The sequence below is a fragment of the Bos indicus x Bos taurus genome, chromosome 2 (genome assembly GCF_003369695.1).
Source record: "Bos indicus x Bos taurus breed Angus x Brahman F1 hybrid chromosome 2, Bos_hybrid_MaternalHap_v2.0, whole genome shotgun sequence".
NCBI classification, from domain to species: Eukaryota; Metazoa; Chordata; class Mammalia; order Artiodactyla; family Bovidae; genus Bos; species Bos indicus x Bos taurus.
The window spans coordinates 17,638,067-17,658,907 of record NC_040077.1 but is presented as its reverse complement, the minus strand read 5'-3'; the positions used below and the strand labels follow the sequence as shown (position 1 = coordinate 17,658,907).

General features: G+C 38.6%; 1 protein-coding gene across 3 annotated transcripts in view; it reads right to left on the bottom strand.

The window, feature by feature from the left end:
• The window catches only part of CCDC141 (coiled-coil domain containing 141), a 224,979-nt gene extending 206,005 nt beyond the window's left edge, over positions 1 to 18,974 (bottom strand). For 2 of the 3 annotated variants that reach the window (XM_027556444.1, XM_027556434.1), the window contains exons 1-2: positions 18,538 to 18,974; positions 16,057 to 16,179 (exon numbers count right to left, since the gene is read on the bottom strand). In XM_027556444.1, the coding sequence (XP_027412245.1) occupies positions 16,057 to 16,179; positions 18,538 to 18,639 (225 nt within the window). In that variant the 5' untranslated portion in view covers positions 18,640 to 18,974. The remainder of the gene's footprint in view (positions 1 to 16,056; positions 16,180 to 18,537) is intronic. The other variant, XM_027556425.1, reaches the window with a different exon arrangement.
• Positions 18,975 to 20,841: the final 1,867 nt, after the last annotated feature.

Here is a 20,841-nt window from a genome sequence, read left to right as displayed (position 1 = left end):
AGAAAAGAAAGAAATTAAAAATGGGCAAAGGATCTGAATTGACACTTCTTTTTTAAATTTATTTTAATTGGAGGGTAATTACAATATTGTAGTGGTTTTTGCCATACACTGACATGAATCAACCATGGGTGTACATGTATTCCCCAGCTTGAAACCCCCTCCCACCTCCCTCCCTATCCCATCCCTCTGGGTCATCCCAGTGCACCAACCCTGAGCACCCTGTCTTATGCATTGAACCTGGACTGGAGATCTGTTTCACATATGATAATATACATGTTTCAATGCTATTCTCTCAGATGATCCCACCCTTGCCTTCTACCACAGAGTCCAATAGACTGTACTATACATCTGTGTCTCTTTTGCTGTCTCGCATTTAGGGTTATCATTAGCATCTTTCTAAATTCCATATATATGTGTTAATATACTGTCCTGGTGTTTTTCTTTGCCTTACTTCACTCTGTATAATAGGCTCCAGTTTCATCCACCTCATTAGAACTGATTCAAATGTATTCTTATGGCTAAGTAATATTCCATTGTGTATATGTACCACAGCTTTCTTATTCATTCATCTGCTGATGGACATCTAGGTTGCTTCCATGTCCTGGCTATTATAAACAGTGCTGCGATGAACATTGGGGTACACGTGTCTCTTTTAATTCTGGTTTCCTCAGTGTGTATGCCCAGCAGTGGGATTGCTGGGTCATAAGGCAGCTCTATTTCCAGTTTTTTAAGGAATCTCCACACTGTTCTCCACAGTTGCTGTACTAGTTTGCATTCCCACCAACAGTGTAAGAGGGTTCCCTTTCTCCACACCCTCTCCAGCATTTATTGTTTGTAGATTTTTGGATAGCAGCCATTCTGACGGCGTGAGATGGTACCTCATTGTGGTTTTGATTTGCATTTCTCTGATAATGAGTGATGCTGATCATCTTTTCATGTGTTTGTTAGCCATCTGTATATCATCTTTGGAGAAATGTCTGTTTAGTTCTTTGGCCCATTTTTTGGTTGGGTCATTTATTTTTCTGAAATTGAACTGTAGAAGTTGCTTGTATATTTTCGAGATTAATTCTTTGTCAGTTGCTTCATTTGCTATTATTTTCTCCCATTCTGAAGGCTGTCTTTTCACCTTGTTTATAGTTTCCTTCATTGTGCAAAAGCTCTTAAGTTTAATTAGGTCCCATTTATTTATTTTTGCTTTTATTTCCATTACTCTGGGAGGTGAGTGATAGAGGATCCTGCTGTGATATATGTTGGAGAGTGTTTTGCCTATGTTCTCCTCTAGGAGTTTTATAGTTTCTGGTCTTATGGTTAGATCTTTAATCCATTTTGAGTTTATTTTTGTGTATGGTGTTAGAAAGTGTTCTAGTTTCATTCTTTTACACGTGGTTGACCGGTTTTCCCAGCACCACTTGTTAAAGAGATTGTCTTTTCTCCTTTGTATATTCTTGCCTCCTCTGTCAAAGATAAGGTGTCCATAGGTGTGTGGATTTATCTCTGGACTTTCTATTTTGTTCCATTGATCTATAGTTCTGTCTTTGTGCCAGTACCATACTGTCTTGATGACTGTAGCTTTGTAGTATAGCCTGAAGTCAGGCAGGTTGATTCCTCCAGTTCTATTCTTCTTTCTTAAGATTGCTTTGGCTATTCAAGGGTTTTTGTATTTCCATACAAATTGTGAAATTATTTGTTCCAGTTCTGTGAAAAATACCATTGGTAGCTTGATAGGGATTGCATTGAATCTATAAATTGTTTTGGGTAGTATACTCATTTTCACTATATTGATTCTTCCAATCCATGAACATGGTATATTTCTCCATCTATTTGTGTCCTCTTTGATTTCTTTCATCAGTATTTTATGGTTTTCTATATATAGGTCTTTTGTTTCTTTAGGTAGATATATTCCTAAGTATTTTATTCTTTTCATTGCAGTGGTGAATGGAATTGTTTCCTTAATTTTTCTTTCTGTTTTCTCATTGTTAGTGTATAGAAATGCAAGGGATTTCTGTGTATGAATTTTATATCCTGCAACTGTACTATATTCATTGATTAGCTCTAGTAATTTTCTGGTGGAGTCTTTAGGGTTTTCTATGTAGAGGATCATGTCATCTGCAAACAGTGAGAGTTTTATTTCTTCTTTTCCAATTTGGATTCCTTTTATTTCTTTTTCTGCTCTGATTGCTATGGCTAAAACTTCCAAAACTATGTTGAATAGTAGTGGTGAGAGTGGGCACCCTTGTCTTGTTCCTGACTTTAGGGGAAATGCTTTCAACTTTTTCACTTGAGGATAGTGTTTGCTGTGGGTTTATCATATATGCTTTTATTATGTTGAGGTACGTTCCTTCTATGCCTGCTTTCTGGAGAGGTTTCATTATAAATGGGTGTTGAATTTTTCAAAGAGATCATCAACAAAGTGAAAAGACAATCTATGGAATGAGAAAATAATATTTTCAAATCATATATCTGATAATGAGTTACTAGCCAAAATGAATAAAAATTCTTACAATTCAATAGCAAAAAAAAAAAAAAAATTAAAAATGGCAAAGGATCTGAACTGACATTTCTCCAAAGAAAATATATTGAAAGGTCAACAGGCATATGAAAAGATGCTCAACATCATTACAGGTCAACAGGTATATGAAAAGATGCTCACTAGTCATTAGGGAAATACAAATTAAAACCACATAGAGATATCTCTTCACACCTGATAGAATGACCCTCATCAAAAAGTCAGGAGATAATAATGCTGGCATGGATGTGGAGATAAGGGAACCTTTCTGCATTGCTGGTAGGATTGAAAACTGGTACAGCCACTATGGAAAACAGAATGGAAGATCCTCAAAATGTTGCAAATAAAACTACTGAACAATACATTTCTGGGACTATAACCAAAGGAAGTGAAAACAGTAACTCAAAAGATATCTGCAGCCCTCCATGTTCATAACAGCATTATTTGCAATAGCCAAGACATAGAAGCAACGTAAGTGTCCATCAATGGATGAATGGATAAAGAAAGTGTGTATATACATACAATGGAATAGTATTCAGTCATTAAAAAAACAAATTCTATCATTTGCAACATGAGCAAACCTTGAAGGCATTATGCTAAGTGAAATAAGTCAGAGAAAGACAAAACTATATGATCTCCTTCACATGTGGAATCTAAAAACCAAACAAAAACTGAGTTCATGGATGCAGAGAACAGATCAATGGTTATCAGAGGCAGAAGGTGTGGAGAGGGGAAACTGGTGGTTCAAATGTACAAATTTACAGTTGTAAGGTGTAATATACAATCCAATGTCTATAGCTAACACTGCTGCATAATACAGGGGAAAGTTAAAAGAGTCAGTTCTCATCACAATAATTTTTTTCCCCTTCCCTTCTCTTTCTTTTTTTTCTTATTGTACCTGTATGAGAAGATAGATGTTAGCTGACCTATGGTGGTGATCATTTTACAATATATGTAAATCAAACTATCATGCTATAAGGTTTAAATTTATATAGTGATGTATATCAATTAACTTTCAATAGAACTGGAAAAATAAATTACATGTAAATATAAATGTAAATTAATTACATTTGTGGTTCATATTATATATTTCTATTTATTGCTACTCTAAGAAGTGTTTTCTGTCTAACACATTAGTAAAAGTTTAATAGCTTATGGGAACACTGAATCAAAAATCTCAGGCTTTCAGAAAGCAGTCAGCAACAGCCTTCAGTGGTCTGGGTTCCTCTAGTTCCAATTATATAAATACTTGGGATATATTTTGAGGTGAAACTTAAAGTAAAAAAACATGTCCTATGACACTGAATCTGACAGCTCATGGTTCTTTAGAGTGCCTTCTCTACTCATAGCATAATTAGGATTTCTTTAAGAAAATCAGACAGCCATCTATCTAACATGAACTATCAAGCTGAAACATGAGACTGCTCTCTCACCTTCTTTGTCTTCCCATTTCACCGGCTTGACACATGCCTGCAATATGTACCACAGACACCCTCTTACTGGTCCTCTAGCCTGAAACCTGGGACTTTGATTTCCTTCCCACCACTGTATCTGCAGTACCAAGCAGTGGGGAGAACACAGGGGAGAAAAAAGGAATGTGAATTTATGACAAGTTTTGGGACCACAGGACTAGAAAAGGTCAGTTTTCATTCCAATCCCAAAGAAAGACAACACCAAAGAATGTTCAAACTACCATACAATTGCACTCATCTCACACATTAGCAGAACAATGTTCAAAATTCTCCAAGTTAGGCTCCAACATTACATGAACTGAGAACTACCAGATTTTCCAGCTGGATTTAAAAAAGGCAGAGAAACCAGAGGTCATTTTGCCAACATCTGTTGGATCATACAAAAAGCAAGAGAATTCCAGAAAAACATCTACTTCTGCCTTATTGACTATGCCAAAGCCTTTGACTGTGTGGATCACAAAAAATTGGAAAATTCTTAAAGAGATGGGAATACCAGATCACCTCACCTGCCTTCTGAGAAACCTGTATGCAGGTCAACAAGCAACAGTTAGAACCAGACATGGAACAATGGACTTGTTCCAAACTGGGAAGGGAGTATGTCAAGGGTGCACACTATCACCTTGCTTTATTTAACTTACATCCAGAGTACATCATGCAAAATGCCAGGCTGGATGAAGCACAAGCTGGAATCAAGATTGCTGGGAAAAATATCAACAACCTCAGATATGCAGATGACATTCACCCTAATGGCAGAAAGCGAAGAAGAACTAAAGAGCCTCTTGATGAAAGTGAAGGAGAAGATTGAAAAAGCTGGCTTAAAACTCAATATTCAAAAAACTAAGATCATGGCATCCCGGCCCATCACTTCATGGCAAATAGATGGGGAAACAATGGAAACAGTGAGAGACTTTATTTTCTTGGGCTCCAAAATTACTGTGGATGGGGACTGCAGCCATGAAATTAAAAGATGCCTGCTCCTTGGAAGAAAAGCTATGATCAACCTAGACAGCATATTAAAAAGCAGAGACATTACTTTGCTGACAAAGGTCCATTTAGTCAAAGCTATGGCCTGTCCAGTACTCATGTATGGATATGAGAGTTGGACTATGAAGAAAGCTGAGCACCAAAGAATTGATGCTTTTGAACTGTGGTGTTGGAAAAGACTCTTGAGGGTCCCTTGGACTTCAAGGAGATCAAACTAGTCAATCCTAAAAGAAATCAATCCTGAATATTCATTGGAAGGACTGATGCTGAAGCTCCAATACTTTGGCTACCTGATGTGAAGAACTGATTTACTGGAAAAGACAGTGTTACTGGAAAAGACTGAACGCAGGAGGAGAAGAGGACGACAGAGGATGAGATGGTTGGATGGCATCACCGACTTGATGGACATGAGTTGAGCAAGCTCCGGGAGTTGGTGATGCACTGGAAAGCCTGTTGTGGTGCAGTCCATGGGATCACAAAGAGTTGGACACAACTGAGTGACTAAACTGGGGACCACAGTTCCTTGGTCAGAGATAAGATCCCCTCTCTCAGAGATTTAGACACCTGCCTACTGCCTCCGTCTTTACCAACATTTGGGAATTGCCTGGGTTGGAGCAGAGAATAGGAAAACATGAGGCAAAAAAAAAAAAAAATCAAGATATTTCCTCCCTTTCTAATTCACAGAAGTCCTCATTCTAGGTCTCAGATCTGAAAGAGAAGACTTTTCTGAAAATTTTTCTGCCCATATCTGATGCATTCTTCAGGGTGTAAATTTGCTTTTGATCTGAGCTGAGTAATACTGAAAAGAGGGAAGAAAAGCAACAACAATATTGGCTTGGTGATCTTTGGAATTCTGGACACTTTCCCTAATCTACGTGGTAGTCTCTCATTTTCAGCATCCTCAGCACACATACATTCTGCCAGGTTTATAGCTACATTTAATGGAGACAGAGTGGAGGGCATTCAATCCGTCTTTCCTGGAAATAGAATGAGTATCCAATTTTAAGACATTTTTTTTAAAGACAAAAATTCTAATCTTAGTCAAGTCCCCAAACTTCAAATATGTGTTAGGCGGGAGATGGAGGACTCAGGTATTAATCATTTGAAGGATAGGTCTAACCACAGAATCAGAAGTTCGCCGTATTCTCCTGAGGAGTAATAGCTAGACTTCTCATGAGAATGACAGAGCCATGTTATTTGAAAACATCTTGAATTTTACACATTTATACTTAAAGTAAATCTAAAATAAGTCTGTTGTTTAGACAAGATGCATTATGGCTAAGGCTAATTAGGTGGGAGTATAGTAGACTTAAATAAACAAAACAAAATTCGCTCATTCTTGATTAAGTATGTTTTTTCCAGAGCAGAAGTATCTGTTATCATCTGAATAGAATGCAAAAGGTAAATTTTTATCCTGACATTTAATCTAACTCGGTGTATATTGAAGATTGGGAGTGGGGTGAGTAGATTCTGTGCTATCACCTAACCTTGGCCACCCCTCACTTGTATATCTTGAACATCAGAATTCTGCCTTTTCAGTCCAAATCTTAGACCAAAACCCTTTTTTTCATAACTAAGGACTATGTGTTCTACTTTCTGAAAAACATTTTGTTTGTAGATTTGTATTTTAAAGGAGGACTACTTTCTAAGTAACAGCTTGGAAGCTACAGGTGTATGACCTCAAAAATGCTAGTTATGATCCTGACTTTTGACCCAGTTTTCAAAGAGGAATATGTTGGCGACAATGTAAAGCCCAACCAGCACTGGTTTAAACACTCAAGAGTTTGTCCATGTCACAGCAATAATATACCTAGGGCTCACTATACTCTCCTACAGTTTAAAAGAAACACAAATAATCTTCTTATACTTCATTCCCCCATTGTTGGACATTTTTTTGTTTCCAGTTAAGTTATTCTATCAGAAACATGTGAAAAGATGCTTAATATCATAACAAAGCAACTTCATATCTGTATCTTTACTAGTGTTTTTATTTCCAAGGATAGATTCCCAGAGGTGAGGTTGCTGAGTCTCAGGATGTGAGCATTTTACATTTTAATGCTTGCAAGTTTCCAAAATAATTTTGATAATCCAGATTCTCACCAACAGTATAGAATGCTGCTTTCCTCACATTCTCACCATTACCAGATGTTACCAGTATTTTAACTTATCATGGTGGATAGACAGAGAAGGGGGCAGCAGAGGATGAGATGGTTAGATAGCATCACCAACTCAATGGACATGAATTTGGGCAAACTCTGGGATACAGTAGAGGATAGAAGAGCCTGGCATGTTACAGTCCATGGGGTCACAAAGAGTCAGACATGACTTAGCAACTGAACAACAGGAAGTAAGACAATGAATGACTTACTTTTTATCATTATCTAGTTTCATTTCTTAGAGCATTATTGATGTTGATCATCTTTTTACATGCTTACTGGCAGTTTGTCTCTCTTCTGTGAATAGTCTAGTATTTATATTTATTTGTCTCTCATCAATATAAAGGAGTATAATAACCCTTTTGTTGTCATATAAATTACAAGTATTTTCCCTCTAGTTCATTGTTTGTCCTTTAAGTTGGTCAATGATGTCTGGAAAACTCATACTCACCTGTAAAACAGCTCATATATCACTTTCTCTGTCAAGCTTCCCCTGGTTTTCCTGGAAGAATTAGTCACTCCTTCTACAATATATCCATAATATTTTGCGCACATCCCTGTGTGCTGAGTTATAACTAAAGATTTTTCCTCCTGATCAAGAAAGAGTATCAAATTCAAGTCAAAGAGACTAGCATTATAACAGATATCTTTGAATCTGTTTTCATTTTTCTAAGAGTAGATCATTCACAAACTTCAAAGTTTTATTTTTCTCTATCATTAGTATTATCATACCATCTTTCATTTAGAGAATCCTAGCTCTACTTCTCAACTGTCTCCCCATGAAAACTCTTCTTTTCTTCTGCCTGTCTGTTTTCATTCATGAGGGCTGCCTTCAAAATCCTGAGAGGATGCCAGCATTGCTGTTTCCCTCTGTTCCAGTTGTCTATTGCTGTGTGACAAACCACTGCACATTCTGAAGACCTAAAATGACAATTATTTATTTTGCTCACAATTAATTCTCAGGCTGGGCTAAGTGGGTAATACTTGTGCCCACTCTGTAGAGGTCAGGTTGGAAGTCCAGCCAGGTCTGGAGAATCAATTTCCAGATGCCTCGCTCACACGACTGGCCAGCCAGAGCTGCTGCTGGGATACTCAGTTCATCTCCACATGGGCCTCTCTGTAATGTTCCTTGACTTACTCAATAGGTTAGGTTCCAGGAGTGACTATTTGGGATTACTATTTGGAATTTATTTAGGAAGTAAAAGTAAAAGTCTCTTGAGACTGGACTGGAAACTGGCACCGCATCATCATCATCTATGCTATATTTATTTGCTCAAAGCAGTCAGAGTCTGCCCGGTTTTAAGGGAATGAACTTAGACCCCACTTCTCAATGGGAGGAGTGCCAAAGACATCATGGTCACCTTAAATCTACCATATCTTGCCAAATATTGGGTCCTTCCAGGGTTGTCAAATCAGTATTTGCTATAACCGAGCCCTTCTCTGTTCCCTTCAGAAGTGTGGAAAAAAGAAAAAAAAAAAGAAGTGTGGAAAAAGCTTCAATTCCTTCTGACTCTGTGTCACTTGGTGTCCCAGCCACAGAGAAATATGATGAGTGTTTCATATTTCCCATGGACCCTACAGCTTCTCCCAAGGAGCCCAACCTTGACTGCTAAACCAAGACACGGGTAAGATAGAGGGTATCCTTGCCAAATTTTTTACTCTTCAGTCTCTGTGCTGACAAAAATGTCTCCTTATAGAACTCCTTCCCCTCTAATAAATCAACTTGAATCAACACTTCATTAAGTATGGACATATTCTATAGACAAACCACTTTGGGCTGCTTAGCCCAAATCTTAATGTGCCTTTACTTCATGTCTGAGAAGCCTGTTGGCATGGACTCATTAGCCTCTTAAGCCAACTTATCTCATAAAAACAATATTTTATAAGATTGCCTATGGCACTCTCAAAATCTAAAGAATGCTATTTCTACTCTATTCTAAAGAAATTCTATTTCTTAGACTTTCTTAGAACCCCACAGCTCCATACAATGCACTGGAATTTAATGTCTGGGAAAAGAAATACCTCTGTACACTACTAGGAAAGTACTATGTCAGCCAGGGAGAATCACTAGGACGTTTTGCTGTTTCTTAGTTGTGAGAATAATATTTTTGTTTTAAATGGAAAAGCCCTCTATTCTCAAAAGCCTAAAAGAGAAATCACACTGCCCACTAGTTCCCACTCCCCCAAGAACTCTGTACAGGTTCTGTATTGTTTCCACGACCTTCGTCAAAATGATCAGCAAACTATGACAGGTACCTTACATGTAGAGAGCACTACAACACAGATTCCTTTAAACCACACATCAGTTAAGTGCCGGAATTTGGAAGGTGACAATTGATTTCACCTCTCTCCCCTCAAGATTCCAAATCAATTGAGAAACAGACATCAGAATCCAAGCATATGGATCAAAATATCTGCTGTTGTTACTGGCAAAGCTGGAGGACAGGTTTGATTTGACTTTCTACTATTTTCTTTAAAACCTAGTCCTTGGGACCTGCCTCTGAAGAGAACTGGGTCTGAAGTATAGACATATATTTGGCTGCTCTGTGTAGGCCAGACTGCGGCCTGTTCTGCCATGCAGGGACATCTGGCCAAATCAGTAGAAGCAGAAAGAGTAGAGAACCTGCAGCCACAGGCAGTCATGGTCTGCAGAGAAAGCCCTTGAGGCTGGCTTTCCCATGCTGGATACCTCCCCTAGTCTCACCAACCGGTAACACAGTGCCCTTCACTCCTATAGGAAGAGGAGACGTGGCCGAAAGCATTTTTCCAACATTTCTGAGAGAGAAGAATTTCCTAACTTGTGGGTCTTACAGGAAAACAGAAAGGAGAGAAAATAAGTCTCCTATATGAAGTAAACATTTAGGATAAATCATTGCTATGACAAAGATCTTGCAAAATATGTTATTCTTCTTCCAACCCTGTCCTAAAGCATTCTATCACATTCACAACACACATCCTATACATTTTTTTTACATATATATATTTTTTACATATATATATACATATATATATGTAAATATATATAATTCAAGTCACACAGTCTTACTTTATTAAAATATATGATTAAAGACCATCATGAACAAAGTTAAATGATAATCTACAGAATGGGAGAAAATATCTGCAAATCCTATAATGAGGATTTTATAAGAATTTATATCCAGAATATGCAAAGAATTCTTATAACTCAATAACAAAAATCAAACACCCCAGTTAAAAAGTGGGCAAAGACATTTCTCCAAAGAAGATATACGACTGTCCAGTAAGCACATGAAAAGATGTTTAACATCATCAGTCATTAGAGAAATACAAATCAACCCTGAGATACTGCTTCATCAAATAGGATGATTATAATTAAATACACTCAAATACACACACAGAAAATAACAAGTTTAGCAATGATGTGAAGAAACTGGAACACACAGTACATTGCTGGTGGGAATGTAATATGGCCAGCCACTGTGAAAAACATTTTGGTGTTTTCTCAAAGAGTTAGCATAGAAAAGCCCGACGACCAAGCAATTCCACTCCAAAAGAATTGAAAGCAGGTATTCAAACAGATACCTGTATACCACTGTTCCTGTAGCATTATTTACAATATCTGAAAAGTGTAATAACCCAAGTGTCCATGGTCAGATGAATGAATAAATAAAATGTGGCATATCCATATATTTAAATATTATCCATTCATAAAAAGGAATGAAATTCTGATACCTGCTACATGAATGAATCTTGAAAACATATGGTAAGTGAAATAAGCCAGACACAAAGGGATAAACATTATATGATTCTATTTACATGAAATACCTAAAATAGACAAATTCTTAAGGGCAGAAAGTAGATTAGAGAGATTAACCAGGGAAGGGAGTGGGAATCTTTGCTTAATAGGTACAGAGTTTCTGTTTGGGGTGATGAAAACTTGGGTAGGAAGTTGATAGCTGTAATGCACAACACTGTGAACACAATTAATGCCACTGAATTGTATTTAAATATAGTTGACAGATGAATGGATAAAGATGTGGTATATATACCCAATGAATATTACTTAGGCATTAAAAAGAACAAAATTGGGTCATCTGTGGAGACATGGATGGACATGGATGTCTTACACAGTGAAGTCAGTCAGAAAGAGAAAAACAAAGAGCATATGTTAACGCATATATGTGGAATCTAGAAAAAGGGTCCAGATGAACCTATTTGCAGGGCAGGAAAAGAGACACAGACATAGGGAACAAGTGGGTGGACGTGGTGGGGAGGAAGTGGGAGGTGGGATGAATTGGGAGACTGGGACTGACATATATACGGTAGTAAAATAGCTAGCTAGTGAGAACCTGTTGCATAGCACAGGGATCTCAGCTCTGCATTTTCTGATGACCTAGATTGGTGGGATGGGGGGTGGGGACAGTGGGAGGGGGGTCCAGAGGGAAGGGAGATATGTATACTTATAGCCGATTCACTCTGTGGTACAGCAGAAAACACCACAATATTGTAAAGCAACCATACCCCAACAAAAAATAATAAATAAATAAATGCATGTAGTACTTATTACCTTTTGTCTTCTAATTATAATAGTGTTATCTTATTTCTTTTACTAAACTATAAGTTTTTTAATGTCTTTATGTTTCATTTTCTCTTTTCATCCATGCTAAATACATCATAGGTCCTTGATGAGTGATAAATTTTCAGAAATGAAAAAAATGGTTAAAATTGCAAATTTACCACAAAATTTTTTTAAATGATTCATTCATACTAAATATGCATTTACATATTTTATAGCAATTTATAGGAGAAAAATCACACTATTCCTTATTTAAGAAATAAGTTTTAGTAGGACTACCACTACTAATATATTTTGACTATTCATTTTTAACTAAGTAAAGAAAAATAGGACAAAAATAAACATTCACTGGGTCAGAGATGAAATTGGAATCAGGAAGTCAATAGATTTATGAGTCAAGACAGAGGTGAACTTTTTCGTGTTTTATATTTTCAAGGGTCATTCTTCACTGAATGCTAGTATTATATATTAAAAACAAATACAGGAGCCAGGGTCCAGAGGTTTTCTTGGCTCTTGTAGTTGGGCTTTCCTGGTGGCTCAGATAGTAAAGAATCCACTTGCCAATGCAGGAGACATGGGTTCGATCCCTGGGTCAGAAGATGCCCTGGAGAAAGAAATGGCAACCCACTCCAGTATTCTTCCCTGGGAAATCCCACAGACAGAGGAGCCTAGTGGGCTACAGTCCATGGGGTCACAAAAGAGTTAGACGTGACTTAGTGACTAAACACCACCACAGTTGTAATTCCTTTGCACAATAGCAATGCAGTTAGTAGTCAGACAGATGATAAGGGGCAGAATGTTTTCAGAAACATTCCTCAGGCATTTCTGATCCTTCTTTCCTCCTTGAGCCACCTGAGGATGTGGTGCTGACAGGGGCCACAAACAGATCTTTGTTACCTGCTTACACTTCACTCTTCCCTTTCCTGAATTCCTCCTTTCTCATTAAAATAAAAATTGAGTGTGGTTTGAGAATCTAGACACCTTTAGGGAATGAATATTTTCTCCACATGTTTATATTTTCCCCCACTGAAAATAGGGAAATATTTCTCTCTGGACACTCCGTAGAAATGGTTAAGTACTCTGTTGAAAGGAAAATAAGGTCTCTGGGGCATAGACATTACCAACATTAGAAACCCGCTAACAAATTCTGTGTCACCAGAATTTTTCCCTTTAGTCTAAATTATTAGGATTTGAGATAATTTTAATGGAAGGCAGAAAATACCTTCCTTGTAAAATTAAATACCCAAATTTCTCTGATATATTAAGTATCAACAGAATAATTAAGTACTTTTTCTTTTCAAGGCAACAAGCACTTCTGTAAATCATTGCATTTCTCCCCCAGATTTCCTTTGCAGATGTTTGAAGGTATTAATTACTATCATAATTTTTCAAATAAAGAACCCGAGACCAGAAAGGCTAACTACTTTGTCCAAAGCAGAGTGGACTCAGCACAGAACTCCTACACCATCCCGATACTCCTGATAGTACATTCTTCTTTATAATTAGAACAAATCTCAGGGCCCTGTGCATATGGAAAACACTGGAGAGAACATTAAATATTAAATATTATTGGCTTATCGAACTGCTAATGTTCCTATCATTCAAAGAGCTCACATTAAAAATAACTTGGTACAACAATTTCCTGCTACAGGTTAAGACTGTACCTACCCTAACAACATAATAACTGGTAAATTAAATTACTCCAGCCATTTACAATATGGAATTCACATTCCTCTTATTTAAAAAAGTCTTTTGTCAGAAAATATGAAACAGACTTCAGACTTCTTGATTTTTTTTTAACCAAGATGATGCTACTACTAAAAATTTCTTGGGGGTAAGTGGCTGGTTTGTTGAGTTAGGAGAGGTTACGGGAAATGGACACTAAGAGGTCATGGCTAGAGATCTGCAGGAAGTCAAAAGGTCTTTCTACTTAAGACCCCATGTTCTTAGACCCACAGGCAGAGAGGAAGAATGGTTCCACTATTCCACTGCACATCAAGACAAGATCCACAACAGATACGAACCTTTGATTCATCCTTTCCCAATCATCTTTACAGATAAAAGCCTAAGGTCCAGAAGACTGGCATTAAAGGACAAGACTTTACAACTGAGAATCACAAGCACCTTCTGCACATGAATCCCATTAATAGAAAACACTTTTCCAGCTGTGCTCCTGTGTAGATTCAGGCATGCAAATTTGAGCACAGTTGTTAAGGAGAGACGAACTGCTCTGCTTAAGAGAGAATTCTCCCTGGAATTGTAGGTCTGGATAGGAATAGGGCTGGGGGGAAAGAGGTAGCCTGAGAAACCCAGGCTGCTGTGAGCTTCCCCACCACGCACAGCCCATCAGTGGACCTGAAAGGGCTGGCTGGGCATGGACGGCTAGCAGAACCTGGGGAAGACATACAGCTTCTGGGTTAACTTCAGAAACAGTTGGCAGGTGTGTATGAAGGGGCTGGGGACACAGGAGACCTTGAGAAAGTAAACCTCTATGGATGAGCAAGAATTGTAGGGAAGTGTTGCATTTCCACAAGTCATAAAATTGAGCTTTTTCTGTAGCAGCAAAACCTTGAATTGTTAGCCAAACTAAACTAGCTATTGGCATGTGTGTGCGTGCTTAGTCGCTCAGTCATGTTCAACTCTGCAACTGCAGGGACTGTAGCCCACCAGGCTCCACTGTCCATGGGGTTCTCCAGGCAAGACTACTGGAGTGGGTAGCCATTACCTTCTCCAGGAGATCTTCCCAACCCAGGGATTGAACCAAAGTTTCCTGCGTTACAGGCAGATTCTTTACCATCTGAGCCACCCGGGAAGCAAAATTAGTCTTTTGATCCCTGGTTCAATGACTGCTTACATCAGCATGTGTTTTTTAAGATATACGAAGGACTTCCTGGTCACCAGGGATTTCTACCTTGAAGGACAAGGAGCTATCTACACAGGAGAATAAATTCTGGACTCTAATACCCTCCTGCTCCAGTACTAATTCTTTAACTTCTCAGTCTGATTTATCCTTTACTTTTACTACTGCTGCTGGTACTTGTCAGATGCCTATCAGCTCTGCCTCTAAATCTAGAAAGCAAGTGTAAATTCCAGCCTAGATGTTCAAAGAAGCAAGTAACATTAAAGTGCTAATGACACAGAATACCTAGTCATTGTAGACTTCTGAATCCAGCCTCTTTGATTTTAGGAATGACACTCATTTGCCTACGAGGGTTATCACTCACAGGGTTCACGGCTGCACTGGGTTCCATTCTCAGAAGGAAAAACTACTTAGGGTTTAATGTTTTACCTATTACTGTCTTGAAGTTCTTAACAATTTTACCTTTGACTGTGTGTTCTGCAAGTAAAGTTCAATGGCAACAGAGGAAGTGCTGAGGGATGGGAGCCTCTCTCACCATGTGGTCCATCCCTCTGGGGAGAGAAACTCTTTGTTATCCTGTCTGCTCCCCTGCCCCTGCTCAATGACCTCTGCCCTCTGCCCTGGCAGGTGTCAGGGCACAGCTCAGAAAGGTTGGGGAGGTCCACACCCTATACACTGAGCTGGGGCTGCGGCCCAGTGTCTGTGAGGGGCTGGAGAAGGAAATGGCAACCCACTCCAGTGTTCTTGCCTGGAGAATCCCAGGGACGGGTGCCATCTCTGGGGTCACAGTGTCAGACACGACTGAAGCGACTTAGCGGCAGCAGCAGCAGCAGCACTGACCCCAACGTATTCCCCTGCCCGAAGGAGCCAGACATTAAATAACAGATTTTAACAACACTGTGACAGGCCAAGAAAAAGCTTCTTCCTGCTTTTCACTTTGTGCTGGACCCCACAAACTATATTCCTGTCTCTGATTAGATATCTGGCAATCTCAAACCAATATTGTTTTTAGATTCTTAACTAAATAGTCACAACATATATGCAATAATAACTCTTCACTAAAACTACTCTTTGGTTTCAAGAACTCTTAATAATAAATATAAAATCAGATCTTTTCAATAGTTCAAGAGAGAAAAACCCTCTATATTATTTTTGCCAGCAGGTATCATTAACAATAGAAGTTTGGGTCTGTTATTGTAGCTTGACAGTACATTGCATGAAATGGAAATGATGGAATTTTTTTTTCATGGAGGCAGCCAGGAAAAAAGAAAGTACTTATTTATCCACAGTGAAAATATTATCACTACATATTTTCTATCACATTAGGGATAGTTTAAAAAAAAATCTTGTTACTTTTCTCCAGTGTTGGTGTTTGCTCAACTATAGTGTTTTTCCATTATCTATCTGGCATGAAGTTAAAATAGCCATAGGTCAGTGACATAAGGGAGAATCAAGGGGAAGTGTAAGAAATAGCTTTTAATTTCTTCTTAATTTTGTATCTCCTTCATATCTTAATATCTTACCTTGAGTTTGGTCAAAAGAAGTTCATGATCGTGAAGAAGTTTTTTGGTTTCGTCTTGATTGCTTCCAATTTCTAGAAGATTGGGCTGTGATTCAGCCAACTGAAGCTGTATCCATTTGCCACACTAAAGATAAAAATGGGATAAAATGCACTTTTAGTTCCCCTTACTCCTTCCCTTTCACCCTTCTCCTTTTCCTTCCCTTTTTTTTCTTTTCCAAAGCTTCCAGTTACACTGTGAAGAGTTTAACCTTTCTATAGAGATAGGTCTTACTTAAATTAGAACAGAACAGTTCTAACATAAATCCGTGCCCTGGCTTTTCTTTTTTTCATTCATAGGATAAATTCTTTTCTCTTAGCATATTAGATTTAAATTAAAAGTTCCCAAATGAGGAACATTTACAATAGGTTATATATTATTGAATAGTAAAAAATTATAGAATAACTCACACAAGTTTACATTCTCTTGCTCAAAAAAACAAATTCTATAAAAATAGTGATTTGAGCAAGTAAGGTGTGAACTTCACCAAAGGGAAAAGGTTTCATAAATGTAATTTATGCTGATTAGTGTCTTTAATCTTGCTGAATCAATCAGAAAGAATAAAGAGCAGAGGAAGCAAGTGATTCTTAGTTTATTTCAAAGTTAAAACATAATATTTTTCAAATTTTATCGTTGAATATTCAATAAAGCATGTACAAAAATATCAGTGAAGTTGGATGTGTGACAACTGCCATTTGAATGCACTCAACTTGTTTTCCACATGAAGGACCCTTTCAGTGTCCTGCCCCAAGATATAATTCATCATTGCATTTCCTAAGGAATTGCTTTTTTAAGAAGCAATATCGATTCAGCAAGAGGAAGAAGTAGCGGGCACATGCACTTGGCTAAGTGAATTGCTGAGGAGAAATGAGAAAGCTACATGTCTATCCCAGACCATTAGTACCCTGAGACTGTTTAGAAACCAGAAGCCCACATAAATCAGACACAAGCACTTCTATTAAGACACACTTTCCATTTTGAACAGCTTGGAGTTTATGTCAAACAGCACAGCAGTGAACTTAGGGAGCTGAGGAGGCAGGATGGAGGGAACTTTCTTAAAAACAGTTTTAGTTAAGAGTTTCCAGTCTAATTTTAGAGTTTTTTTTTTTTTTCTTACTGTCAATTTAGCCTTGATTCTTTTATCATCTATTCTATCTGCATTCTTCCTCATCCTACTCAAATAAATGTTTCATATTTGAGGGAAAGAAAAGTGAATTAAAAAAAAATAACAGTAATTTTTCCTCTTTTTCCCTCACTGCTGATAATTGCAGTTACTCAGAGCATCATAAAATGACATGCAAGTTATCAGTATTGCTGCTTTTGCTTCTGGCTTTTTTTCACATCCATCCATTGCCTTTGAAAAGAATAGAGGTCAAGGGACTCAGCAGAGGCCCTGTTATTGTGAGACCAAGTCTCAAGAGCCCTGGGCAAGCGGCCTTGGTAGGAACACTTTGCATTCTGTGCTTTCAGTGCTTCTAGACTGAATCATTTCGTTCAGTGTCAAGTACTGCCTTCCTGTTTCGAATTTTCAAAATAACATAAAATTTTCGGCAATTAAGTGAAATTAAACAGGCTTTATTGTCCATGCTTCTTACAAAAGGCCAGAAAATTCATTCGGTTAAGCCTGGCGGGGTCTTGAAAGTAACAGGCTGGTGAGCACTGATTCCCTTCATTAAACCCTGAATTCTTGAGGTGGTGAGTTGTCTAAATCCAAGCAAAAGGCTTCAGGAATTTTCATAGGACATATTCATAGGGAATAAAATCACGCATACATTCTTGAACCTAAAGACGTGTGCTCATCTTTGCAAAGGGCAAACTGCTTGACATAAAACATACAGAAACCTTTAAGTCCCAAGTGGCTTCAATTTCCTGTGGTTAAGGGCAAGTTAGACACATGCCCCTCGCATCTTCCCTGGTAGGGTCTTCATTCTCTCACCAGTGTGACAAGGATTTACTAGTGCCTTCACCATGTCAAAACCAGAGCTGCAGAGGGCAAGTGTCACTGTCTCTTGTTAGGAGTTCCCTGTGCTCCGTCACGCTGAAAACAATGTCGCCCCTTATCTCTTCCCTCCTTCATCACATCCACTCTCAAAAATCACAGACATTTCACAGGTCCACTGGACTCTTAAGCCTAGCAATCACGAACCTGTGGTCACAAATGTTTTGCCTTTAAAAACCAAACTGAAAGTATACAATAGGATTTGTTATTGCTTTTCTGAAAAATCAAGCTGCTGTAGATGTTTTATGGCTAACTGAAAGAGAAACTCTAGCAACTAGCTGAAACTTAGAGGGTCCTCTCAGTTGCCAATTTAAAGAAGCATTGAGATGTACTTGCTGGGTTATTTTCTATATGCTATGTACTGCTGATTTTGTGGAATTTTTTAGGATTATCAGCAAAACAAGAAGTCTACAGCCACACAGAATAAAAGGAAGTTGTCTGCTTACCTTTATGACAGCTATAACGATTTTGGAGTCCCCAGCCTGCACAGCTACTGAACTGACTGTCGTTGTAGAAAACTCCACAGCAGGACTCTCTTGGCTGGACATGGTATGTTAGAACCAGAGTTTAAGCGTCGGACAGCCTCTGTGCAGATGTGTGGCTGCTGCTCATTTCAGAAGGCAACCACTGGGGTTACTTGGATTCATTCAGGGAAAGAGCTCCGCTCGTACTGATTACTCTGCCAAAAGGAAAGAACAGGAGGTTAAAAATAGACAACCTCATTGAGTTTATCATGAGAGAGAGAGGAAAGAACGGGAGAGAATCGCCACACCCCTAGTATGGTAATACTGAGCGCCTGTTATTTTGGCCATTATCTTAAACGCAGAGGGCAGCTTCTAGCTCTCTGCCTATCAGCTGATGTTTGATAGCAAATGGAAAAAGAATTACATCCTGACAACCCAAGATACTTTAGCCATTGAATCTATACAGTGATGGTGAACTTTGAAACCAGCCAGTCATTAACCTGGGTATCAATCTTTTCAAGATTTTTTTAAGTCTTTTTCATGCAAAGCAAACTCCGAAAGATGTACTTTAAAAACAAGTTCTGGTATTTATTCTGGGACTAAGCCATAAAATTGTTTGAAATACATTTTTGGATTAATCTGCTTTTCTAAAATTGCCTCTTGTCAAATGAAGTTTATGTGAAATGGCCACATTTCTCTCAGAGCCTTGAGTTTCTTAGGGACTTTTAAAAACATTTCAATGAGCATTTATCAATAGATAGCCAGCATGTCAGGATTTCTTTGCAACTATCTACTCCATTGAACAGTATTTTCAAGTTCAGGTATCATGACTACTAGGAAGTAATACATGTTCCAATTACTTTTAATTGTAGCAGGGGCATGACTTGTATTTTTGATTAAAGGTTAACATTATGTATATTTTGCTACTTTTCTTTTAAAAAGAATAACATTGTACTTCAGATTTGGTTTTATTTCCAACCCTCCCCCACCCCATGCCTGGGGCAGGAAAATTATAGATGGCTTAAATCAGAGCCTAAGATCGACAGATTAATCCTATTGCTAGAAACTCAGTGTGTGTCACAAGTTGTCTGTGGTATTAAACAGCAGCTGTTGGAATCCCTGTCAAGGAACAGCTGAAAATAACACTGAAGCTTAGGTCAGAGGTCAGACGCAAACACATCAGAGATACTGACTCTGGAGCTGCTGAAGCCGTCGGAAATCTTTGGGCCGAAGCCAGAGTGGAGGATATAGCAATAAACCGACTTAAATGAGTCCACTTGCTGGTTAAACCCTTAGCTCAATTTAAAAGCATGGTCAGGTTCAGGTTCATTATTCAGAAGGCTGAGTCAGCACCTCAGCTTTGTTCATGATGATATTCTTGAATCAAAGGGGAAATAGTGTTATTACATATATTTTGGTTTTGGCAATTATTTTTGCTTCCCAGAGCATGTCCTGGCTGCTCTGCAGTTATGTGGGCATGACCCAGTTGCCTGCTGGTCAGCAAAAGGAAACCACCCGGGCCCCAGTTCCTGGGCTCCAGAACTTCAGCAGAGGCCATAAAGGGTGCATTTGGGGCAAGCTCAGGAGAGCAGATGCCAAGAGACACCATGATGCAGGAAGTACTGTAAATGGTTTCATCCTATGGCAGGGATGGAGAGCTTGCAGAGAACCATCCTGACCTCTCTATAGCGGCTGCCTCGGTATTCAAGGCGGGCTCCTTCTGCTTGAGCAAACAGTTGGTCCAAACAAACCAAAACAAATTGAGTGAAACCAGTTTTCAGCTAATTGCCCTCAAGAAAAATCAAGAGTTGACAAGTGTGTCACGTAATCGCCACACCCTAAACTAAAATGCCCAAAGCAGCCTTGCTTAAGCCTTTGTGTACACGGCAAACCGCAACAGCAAACAGTGCACCCAAAGTACACAGCGCACCTTCCCCCAGAGCTAATCTACTGTTAGAAACTCAGTGTGTTTCAGAAGTTGCATAAAGGCCCTCAGGAGGCAAGGGGAAACAGGTTACTTAGACAATGGTTAGAAGACTGCTGACGTTCACAGAGCCCCACTTCAGGTGAATGACTGTGTAACGCGTATGGAGGGCAGTGCAGACTGCGCGGAGTCACAGGCCCATCGGAAGGGAAAGGGAAGAGACAGGTGAGGAGGAGAGAGAACTAGGATCCAAGTCTGGTTAATTCCAAGGCTTAAGGGCAAAAGCAATCAGAAATATGTAAGACCTTGTTAAAAGATTAATCCAGCTATTCAGCTGCAAAGGTGATGGCATCTGTCTTTGT